Source organism: Hippichthys cyanospilos, chromosome 15 (assembly GCF_059441005.1).
Source record: "Hippichthys cyanospilos isolate Australia breed blue-spotted pipefish chromosome 15, RoL_Hcya_1.0, whole genome shotgun sequence".
In the NCBI taxonomy this organism is placed as follows: Eukaryota; Metazoa; Chordata; class Actinopteri; order Syngnathiformes; family Syngnathidae; genus Hippichthys; species Hippichthys cyanospilos.
In genome coordinates this window covers 12,589,559-12,600,650 of record NC_142383.1, presented here as the reverse complement: position 1 = coordinate 12,600,650, position 11,092 = coordinate 12,589,559, and the positions used below count along the sequence as shown (strand labels likewise).

At 38.2% G+C, this 11,092-nt stretch overlaps 1 protein-coding gene across 2 annotated transcripts; it reads right to left on the bottom strand.

Annotated features, from left to right (window-relative positions):
• Positions 1 to 3,052: 3,052 nt before the first annotated feature.
• LOC148411742 (uncharacterized) lies at positions 3,053 to 9,597 on the bottom strand. Of its 2 annotated transcripts, XM_088434216.1 has the most exons (5): positions 9,467 to 9,597; positions 8,718 to 8,845; positions 7,215 to 7,541; positions 6,658 to 6,741; positions 3,053 to 6,067 (listed from the first exon to the last, which is right to left on the bottom strand). In XM_088434216.1, the coding sequence occupies exons 3-4, from the start codon at positions 7,499 to 7,501 to the stop codon at positions 6,666 to 6,668; spliced, it is 363 nt and encodes a 120-aa protein (XP_088290342.1). In that variant the 5' UTR covers positions 7,502 to 7,541; positions 8,718 to 8,845; positions 9,467 to 9,597; the 3' UTR covers positions 3,053 to 6,067; positions 6,658 to 6,665. The 2 variants fall into 2 exon arrangements, with proteins under 2 accessions (XP_088290342.1, XP_088290340.1); XM_088434214.1 differs by lacking the exon at positions 9,467 to 9,597 and having other exon boundaries at positions 8,718 to 9,020.
• Positions 9,598 to 11,092: the final 1,495 nt, after the last annotated feature.

Genomic DNA, 11,092 nt, shown 5'->3' with positions numbered 1-11,092 from the left:
TAATTTTGAGTAATTTTTTTTTGGTCATGTTGCGGACTGCTGAAAAATGGATGAGGGACCACAAATAGGCCCTAAGCCATAGTTTGGACACTTTTTTTTTTTTTTTTTAAACCTACTCTTAACGTCATAAGACTTGAATCTGTACTGGTATGATAACCAGAATATTTTTTTTCCAGACAAGTGTCTCTACTACTTGAGTCCAGCTGGTGGTTACTTTTGTAACCTCCTGTAAATTCTCATTTTCCGCCATTGAACAAAAGTCATGAGAAATACTGAAATGGAACATGACTACAATGTTTACTTGCCATCTGCGGTCGTGTAATAGTCACTATATGTTAGCGGTATTGATAAAGACACAGTACATTGTTATGCCTCAAGGACGGAGGTGTCAAACTCATCACGGGCCACATTAGAATTGTAGTTTCTGTCGGAGGGCCGTTCTGTGAGGTCAAATAAATCTTATGTATGGTCATCACATTTTGGGGAAAAAAATGTGTAAAAGTTGTCACAACTTGATAATTTGGTCAAATTTTGCCAAAAACCTTTAGTCATAATTAGCATTTTGCGGGCCACATAAAATGATGTGGTGGGCCGGATCTGGCCCCCAGGCCTTGAGTTTGACACCATGCTCTAGGGTAATCTTTCACAGATGACCAGTTTGGAATCACTGATTTTTTTTGGACATTAGCGCTGGTTGTCACATGACATTTGGACATGACTTTTTTTCTTTTTAAACATTATTCCAAACTGTGACTGCCTTGTTTTAGTCTTACAAGCCAATTGAAGGTGCAAGTTGCTAAGAGATCAAATATATTTGTATATTGTTGTACCACGTAATGAAGGATTGATTTTTAACTGCAGTTTTTATGGGTTTGTGGAGCTATTTGCGCTTAAAAGCAGTGCACTCAAACATTTAAAGGGGAAATCGAGTTTTTCTGTGAGGAAAATCAGCCATGTGAAAAGTTTATGATTTGTACATATTCTACATTTGATCTTCATTTACCGGTACTAACTAGGAAAATGAACAAGCTTTTCTTCTGTTATGTAAATACTTCTATATGCACTTTACATTGATGACACGGAGTAATCTGATCAATACTGTTTTCCCAGTTGTGCGATTGCTTTATTAAACTGCATAGCGTCTACAGGCAAGTGGATGTGATTTTTCACTGAACTGGTTGACCTAAAAATACAATGTAATGTCATTGGATGATTCAAAGACGAAATAAGGTTGTGCTCCACTGACATTTTGCCGTGCAGGCCGCCCTGTTTTTCATTTGTAAGCTGTTAAGTATACAGACAATGTCACCTTACCGGTCCGGATGGCTCAGTTGTTCCTGCAGCCTGTCAGGCAACATTGGCTCCTCTGTTTAAACTGCTTTCATATGTCAAACAAGGCCATACTGTGGGGAACAATTTCAAATTAAATATGCTGACAAAATAATAGTGTTTATTTCAACAAGTATGAGAATTTATATTGTCAAAAAGGGCAAACCAAGGACAATGTCCCTCTTTGTAACCCCAATCTGTAACATTGGATTGTATTTTATATTTAACACCTAAAGTAGTTTTATGTAACCAGTAGGATTAAGGTTGCTACTACTGCACTTCCTGTTTGAGCTTTTATTTTGAAAGCCATTCCAACCACTTCCTAAAACTTAACGGGTTGGAGAAGTGAACCAGCAAGAATTCTCTAGCACATGCAGATTACTCCACGTTTGGGTTTTCAAAGTTTAAGTCTTTAGCAAATAAAGTGAATACAAGTAGAAAGAAAAACGACTCGGAAATTGTACACCACAGAGAAGTGTCAAGAGTCAACTTTATTGTATGTTTCTTGGATGGTCTGAACTCAAAACTTTATTGCCTTGCACTTGTGCAGGTGTAATAACAAAGATCTATACAGTATATCAATGGTTTGTGCACCCCCAATAAAAAAAAAAAAATCACAAAAATTAATATTACATTACTTCAATTAATTGATATATGTTCCAAAATGCATTTTATATAAAAAAAAAAACCCAAATCTGCTTCCTGTAGGCTGATATAGATGGAGCTATATATATATATATATATATATATATATATATATATATATATATATATTAGAGCTGTTTTCTATTTTCGCTTTGGACGGGCAGTTCAATTCGAATGAGCACGCCAGCTACCATGAGAAACATCAAACTATGTGAGCAGCTATTGCGAAAAGGTGAGAGCCCTCATTAAGCTTGACAGTTTGACTCAGAGAGGCAGCACTTCATGAAGCCTCCTATTACTCACCAGGTAGACTGGATTTACACTGCAGTCTTCAAAAGGATGTTTTTTTTTGCCCACAAGTAGCACAATTAAGGTCCACCCCTATCTACACTCATTCCAATCCCATTTAAATCAAACCACTTCATCATAAACTTGAATCTGTCCTCAGTCGCATTTGAAAGCGCACAGAGTAGCAAAGACAAACATCCATGACGTTTTCCCAGTCTCACGCAAGCTGTTATTTAGGCGACGTGAAACAATTACATGGCCTGAAACAGAATTTTGATTTACTCTTTACCCAGAGGCCAATAGCATATACAGTATTCAGCAATGAGTCACTGTTGAAAGTTGTGGCAATGATGCCAGGAAGGAATTTGCGGAAGGAAACTCCGATCTGGGTCAAGCATGTAAAGACAGCGCACCTTAAATTTCCATATAGCCCAATTTACCATCCAAGTGTTGAGGGGATAAAATGGCGTCGATTCATTTAAAAGATGACCATTCCAGGTACGGTATATTTTGCGACAACACTGACAGAAAGATGGCGGCGATTTCTTCACCTGTTCAAGCCGGTTGAGCTAATTTCCTAACCAGGGTGTGAACATCTGCATTTACGGCTTAAAGGTAATTAGTTACCGCCTTTTAATTTTTTTTCCCCAAATAAATGGGCGTCAAGACAGCACCTTTGATTGGGTGTGTCGTGGGAATAGATCTAATTTTATATTGACACTCAGAAATCTTACTTCATAGTCAGTAATTTTTCTTTATTCGTCTAGTTATGTCAGAACCCAACAGTGACTGGTAAAAGTGGTAAATGTTTTGCCACTAGATGGCAGGAAGAACATAATGTGCATGCACTGAAACATGGGATATACAGTATACAGTATTTATATATATTTTTTTATGTGCCATGGCTCAAAGGTAGCATAAATTTACACCAGAGGGGTAGCCATTTTTGTGGCAACACACTAGCACCAACGCTCAAAGAAATATTGCAAATAGCATGAACAGCCAAAAAAAAACAAGACAAACCTAGCACCAATGCAAAAACACACATACATACTCATCTTACAATCCATATTGTGTTTATTGAACAATATACTCCCGCTGCTCAGCGAGCATGTTAAAAAAAACAAAAAACAAACACTAACTAGGCTCTGGCGCCACCTCCTGGATTTGTCGTGTTAAACCTTTTAACGTACCAGGTTCATTTTTGACCGAGAGTCGAGTGTCTATTGAGGGGATTCATACAGTAATCATGAGAAATGCATGATAAAACAGGTTTGCAGTATATGGAAAATGGCAGTTTATACTGGGTGTCAATGGGAGAAAAACTGGATTTAACTTACGCTCCTGGGAATCATTTTCTGAGCGCTTTAAAAAAAAAAAAAAAAAAATTAGACACTAGATCTTGGTGTCCTTTTTCCTTTTGGCCTCTTGACATTACAAAAGAAATGTCAGCACTTTTTTTTTTCAATGCTTTATCTTTGATGAAACAAACAAAAACAAAATAATGTTGCAAAGTCCAAAAATTGTCATTGAAAAAATACAAGGGTTAAATATGCAGTTAATATAAAGCTATTGGGTATCAATGGGTCTAAGAATACTGCATGCATGTAAAATGGCAGAAAAATGAAAAGAAAAAAAAAAATCAAGTGTGGGGGTGGCCATGGCCATCCCTGGGCCCCATGTAGCTCCGCCCCTGCTTCGTACACATTCCTTTTTAGATCGAGTTTACATGGGACATCATTAAACGGTCATGAAGGAAAGGCTGTGTATTTACAAACCACAGCAAATCAGTCAGAAAATACAGCATAAAACACTTGTCAAATGGGTCAAAGATTTATTACTTGAAAATTAAACATATGAAAAGTGCAAAATGAGTGAAATAAACACATAGCTAATGGACTATTGACGTTCCAAAAGCGGAATGGCCTCTGGCGCATCAATTGATCTCATTTCACTATTCATGAACAAGAGTTAGAAAAAGCACAAAAACATAATAGAGGCGCACGCACACACAAGGTGGTGCAGCTGTACATTGAAGTCGAAAGCCACTGCGTCACTTTGCACACAATAACTTTGCAAGAAGCAACCGTCTGGCACTTATTTCCTGCTTCTTTGTTTTGCTTAAAGCCACAGTTAGGCAGAACAAATAATTACATCTTTTTCTTAATCATGTTTGGAGGCTAAGCCGATTACTTATGTAAATACAGTCATGACAAAACAACAAAAGGATGGTGCTTCATGACTACCTTGTGTTTTGAGCAACAACAAAAGTGCATAAAAGTAATAAGTGGTATTCTACTAAAAGCTCAAACTATCACAGTTTATCATTCATAAATATAATTTCCTCTCAAAGAATTGAAACAGTAAGGGAACATCTCTTCTCGTGTGAAAAGTAAATTAACGGGCGGGAACAAAAACACTCCCTTGGGTGAGTTTTTGGGCTGCACAACTTGTTGGTTGACTATGACAAAGGCGACATTTTACCACACTGATAACACACACACACACAAACACACAAACTCACTGTCTGCTACTCAATCTGTGTTGAGATTCTTTCAAATTCAAGGAGGCTTGTTTTTAAATAAGCAGAAATCAACATACAAATTGTTAAGCTTTAATTTGGGCATATTTCTACTCTTAGTTATTATCCTCCCGTGTAGGGTGTGTGATTCATTTTCCTACCTGAGACGCTTGGAAAACAATCGGGGCTGACAATGGCGAAGGTTTAAGGGGCGGGGACGTTGAGCGCTAGGGTTGGAGCCTGAAACTCTGTACAGACTCCTTTATATTCGATACTTTGCCCTCTGATACACCTAAACAAGCACGCCAAACTTTGGAGGCCCAGTGCTGAAAGCAGAAATCTGTGTCAAGGAGTTAAAAAAAAAAAAAAAAAGACAAGATTCTACCATCAGTGGCTATTTCCCTTGGCAATATAATAATTTGGAAATTAAAAAAAAAGCCTGTAAAAAATTCCAAATAGTGCAGAAATATCAATTGACGTTTTGTAGTGTTGTAAGTGCAATTCTAGTCCAAATTTAAAAAATATTGCAAAAAATATTGGCAATGTATAGCTTTTTTAAACTTTTGTGCCATCAGTGGCAATTTCTTTGAGCAAAAAAAAAAAAATCTAGAACTAATGAAAGGTACTACTGTAAACTTCGACATTTTACCAGTACCAGTTGCAATTTCCGTTGGGAAAAAAAAGCCAACCAACTAAACAATTAAATAATCTAATAATCAAAATCTAAAAAAGAAACTAGATTGTATAATCCATGGCAATTAAAAAAATAATTCAAATACAAAAACCCGTTCACAATTCCAAATAGCGTGTTATTAATTCAGGTTTGGCGGTGTGATTTTGTATATTGTAATCATTATTAGTATCATTTGGTAAAACGGGGGGAAAAAAAATCCGATAATGAAGAGAAAAAAGGCAATTACGAAAAAAAAAGTCAGCACCACATTTGTGTAACTGGAGGCAACTCCTGGGTTGATTGACAAAGTCTGCTAGTTAAACATCCATCAGCCCCATATTTGAGCGCAAACACTTTCAAACAAGCTACAAGAATCTGTAGAGCACGTTTCACTTTCAGCACACTTTAGAAGAAAATGCGGCAGTGTCGTGTCCTCACAGATGTCAGAAATGATTAGACTGCCAAATTGATCACAACTAAGGATGAATTCGGCATTTGGTTTGAGGGCGTCACCTTTAAAAAGAAGTCCATTCTGTTCCAACTTTGTTAATATTTGAATAAAATGAGCCGGAAGCTTGTCAAACTTTCAAAGAGGATCCGCTTGAATTTGCCTGGATGAGAAGAAAAATTGGCTGTTTAATTATTGGTAAAGTCAATACAGTTATGTTTTCATATGAAAATGTGAAGGGAATAAGGGAAAGGAGTAGTGACCAACAGTACATTATCTGGAAAAACTCATTCCTGAGGTGAACGATCGTCATGTGATTTTCCGTCAACAAAAAATTTCAGCTCAATGAGCAGTAGTTTTAATTTCAAATGATTACACTGTGGATTTTTTTTAAATTATTGCATGACAATGTTATTTTAACTACTGCAAACTGAATTACTAAACTATAATTTACTCAAGATTTTCAGATCAGAAAAAAAATGAAAGTCATCCAATTTGAGGGAACTGCGCCATATTTGTAGATTCCATTGAATTTTTGAAGCCAATTAAGGAAAACCACAAAAAGTGATGATACATTTTTGGAGTGAGGATGAAAAAAGAAGGCTCAACTTTTTCACCAGTAAAAGAATCAATCAGATTACAGTATTTTCCAGTATTTTCCGCACTATAAGGCAAAGTGAAGTTCCTTTTTGTACTAGTGGAGTTAGTGTGCAGGTGTTGTGAAATATGTTATTACCCAGCTAGAATGCATACCTCTGGTGTTAACTTGATGGGCCCGCTTCACAAATAACTTGTTGTTGTTGTTGCTGTTGTTTTGCCAGGCTTTGCTGCAAGTTCCTGTTTACAAAAGAGCATTGGAAACACTGTAAATTTTGGCACAGAATTTTTTTTTTTTAAATGATTTAAATTAAAACGTTTTGGTCAGACAAAAATGAAATGAGCATAGCTACGACTATGAATCTTTCTGTGGATAGAAAAATATGCACCCTATTCTAATGTATAGGTTTTCATAATAAGATAATTTTCCATTGAAAGTTTATACTTTTGGGGGGGGGGGGTAAGCCAATAAAACAAATCCACCAATAATAGATCAGAATTTTCCAATACCCCAAAAATGTTCAGCGTCCTCAAACCATGATGCTGCCACCACCATGCCTTCATGGGGTTCTTTTAATGTTGAGCAGTGTTGCTTGCGTCAATGTTATGAAAACTTGGCAGACTTCATTGGTTGTTCACATTTCTCTTCAGATATTCAGAACATTTGAAGAACGCGTTTACAAAATGTTCAACTCAGGCAAGTCGCTCAGTACCTCTTCCTTTGTTTTTGCTTCTGCCGGAACTTGGCAAGGATGTAAGCCAGGGTCACCAAACCTAATAGGACGGCCACCACTCCCAAGGTCAGCGGGAGGCTTAGTGAACCGTTAAATGTTTCCCCGCAGAAGTGTCCCTTGTAGCCCAGGTCACACTCGCACGCATAACCGGAGCCGCCGCCTGGAGGGGGCACACAATCACCGTATCCGTTGCAGCGGATATCTCGGCAGGTGGGCAGGCTGTAGTCGATGCCTCTTGGTTTGGGTTGGGGGGGAACGCTTGGCATTGTGCACGAGAAAGTGGAGCGCAGGGAGGAGGAATGCGATCTGAAAGAACAGGGAATGATCATTCGTGCAGATCCGTGCAGGCAGCAGCCTCACTTTACAAGCTCGTTTACGGTCAAACTGGACGTCCCAGATTAAAACCCAATTGTGGTTTCCTATGACTTGTATTGCCGAACAAAAGTTTGCCCCAATCAGCGTACGTGCCCACTGACAGGGATGGATCGATTATCGGCGTCAATATTTGGGCATTTTTAGAAAATACCGCGCAGTATTTGGTGTTTTCAAATTTGAGAACTTCAGTCACTGTAGACATTTTAATATAATTTACACAAAGATATACATTTTCTCAAAACTTTTAAATCAACATTAAGCAAAGCTGAAAAGATCAATAAACATATGCTTAAAAACATTTAAAAAAATGTTTATTTAAACAATAATCTTTTCCATTGATTGAAAATAAATATCGGCTCCAAATGTCAGTTATTGGCGTCCTTGACTAAGTCTTTTAAATATCTGTAATGGCATGAGGGTGAGTGAGTGAATGAGTATGTGGGAGGAGGTTTTCACGTGGTGTTTTTGCTGACAGCTAACATGCCAATAAAAATAATTCAACAATTCGATTTGGGGTGCAATTTGTGCCAGGTCCCTAGCAAAACACAATTAAGTGGGCCTCTTCAAGAGGATGCCTCAAATGTGACATCACCAAGTCACAAATACTGAGTGCAGGGCATAGTATTTTACTAAAAAATAAAATAAAATAAAATAAAATAAAATAGATCACAGTCTAAAGTTAAGAAACACTATTATAAAATTAAATTAAATTCTTCGCTGTTTACACTGGGACGAAATAGCCCTTTAAAGTAAATTACACTTGATGACATTTACTGTGCGGTTTTCAGTTGCACTACCAGATTACTTACAGAGGTAAAAAAGGGGTACAGTCCTGCAAACAACAACGGCGGAACATGGTAGAGTCGTTTGTATTTGAACTATCCCTACTTTGTTTTCCGTGAATACTGCAGACCCAGAATACATTAGAAAAGCTTCATCAATTCAAAACCAGTGCTAAATGACATTCAAGTCTCATGAAACAAACTAAACTTATTTACTGTATAGGTAGCGTACAGAAGTGTAATTCAAGTAATTCTATGAAGATGACTACTATACCTCAGGTTAAGGGACAGGGCTATAGCACAGCAGCATGGGAAAAAGACAAACCTCTTGAGTTCTTTCAATTGCAAACGTCAGACCGTCGAGTTCCAAATGTGTCGATTTTTCTTCTCAAAGGGCCCGGCCTCCGTGTGGGATTCAAATGAAATGTTGAGTTCCCCTTTCTGTGAGGGAATCTGTAACAAAAGAGGGAAGGGGAGGAAAACAGCGACCTGTGAATACCTGTTGCCTAATTCTCTAACAAACAGACGCCTACGCCCCGCCCTCAAACTCATCTTTGCAATTGAGTCATACCATACATATCCATGTGGCAAGTTCAGAAATTTGAGTAATCCTTCGCATAATTGTTCATTGTCGTGTAATAAGAGCAAAGTTAGCTTTTCCGTGTGTGCATGTGTGTGTGTGTGTGTGTGTGTGTGTGTGTGTGTGTGGGCGGGGGAGAGCGTCTCAGTCAACAGTGACATTCCAGTCACCATATCCAACCTGGTCTGAAAAACTTTTTTATAAACTTATTTATTTTACAAAGAAGTGCGCACACACAGGAAAATTATAGTGGGGACATCCCAATGCCATTATGCATTTCCTAGCCCACAACAAATTGTCCAATCCTAACCTCAACCAAAATCCAATTCAAGCCTAGACTCTAAAAGCGAGTCTTGACCCTCAAAGAGAGGGCTGAACTTGTGGGGCCCACCAAAACGGTCCCCCCCAAGTGCAAGAGGTCCAACAAAGACAGTAAACCCGGTTTAAGGTCCTCGCCATGTAGCAAAACCAAAAACGCACACACACACCCTTACCTCTTGGCTATAATGGAAGACGAGAGGAAGGGGGCGGGCTTGTAGACAGTAGCTGCAAGTCGGAACAAGACAACCCTCGATGACCTAACGTTTGTGGAGCCTTCAGTCCTTACATTCCTGTTGAAGGCCATATAGAACACATATTTGAACATAAAGCCACCTTATACATACTGGAAACATGACTTCATTAATTAAAATCACAAAAACAACCGTTAATAGACAGTATAATCTTGCTATTCAATTGCTTGCCTCGCGGCCAAAACGAAAGGCACAAAAGCATACAGACATCTGCCAAGGCTAATATTTGGGTCCGATGACATTAGCAAGGAGGTGATGTACTCGTTATTTAAAAAAAAAAAAAAAAACACAATAGTCCAGTCAATTTTAGAGTGGAAAGGTACACATTTTACTCACCCAAAATTTTCACTAATTAACCTGCACTGAACAGGAAGGGGGAAAAAAAAAACCTGGCATGTATCAGAGTCCTGTTCCACTAGCTTTGCTAAAAGAAATCTACCAAAGATAGAATATAGGTCTTACGGCTAATATTTGGCATCAAATATTAGAATCCCTGGTGACAATAAAAAAAAAAAAACAACAGAAAAAAAGCCTTTTAAAGGACATGAAATATTTGTATTTTCTAACTGAAAATTACAACTAGACTTACTGACATTACAGGGTGCGGGGTTTTTAATATCACAAATGCTGCTGCATGCTGATGCAAAATGTAAAACACAACATTCAATGCAGTAGGCATAAGATTGCATCCAAACATACACTGGCGGAAGAAACTTACCAACGCTCCTTGGCATAAACCACTCCCAGACTTCAGCGCGCTCATCTATCAGTCAGTGTTAGCGAGGGTGCAGCCCAACTACAAGAGAGCCTTTGAGAGCAAGTCAACCAAGTGATCTGCAAGATTTATTAGTTTTGATTCCAGCCCACCCAAGTTCAAAAAGTCATGTCCCAGAACTTTAGGAGCGAGTGCCCCGCAAATGTGAGCGTGTGAAAATTGACCCATGGCTGCAGAATGTGACACGGGAGCTGCTTGGAGAGCGTTTGGACGCGATGCCATTGCCGCATAGTAAACAATGTGGTCTCAATCTGGATTTACTATTGCGACTCATAACATGATAGAACGGAAGTATGATGTCGACTAAAGCATTTAAGAAATAGACCAATTTTGTACGTAAAAAGTATGTCAGATCATGTTAAAAGATTCTATTTCTCAATTAGCGGCTTCAACCAGACAAAGTGCATGAATCAGTACTGTAATTACTGGTACCACACCGATGTTGCAACATGCCTGGGCAGGTGCACCATGTGGATTTTATTTTAAAACTTCCATTGAACAAATGCACTCTAATGTGTGATTTAAAGATTTTCCAAAAGCCAGTTTCAGGGGGTTAACTTGGGTCACCTTATCTGTAGGTAAAATGAAGGACAGTAGATAACAGCTCTCCTGGTTAAATGTTTTCTATTGTCTTGCTATAGGATAAATACGCGCATATTAAAAAAATACTGGCAATTTCTGAGTCCTTTCTGCTGCTACTATGTTCATCAACAACTGTTCCAGGAAAAAAAAAAAAAGCCACAGCGAGCATGCAAGTTTCAACACTTTGTACA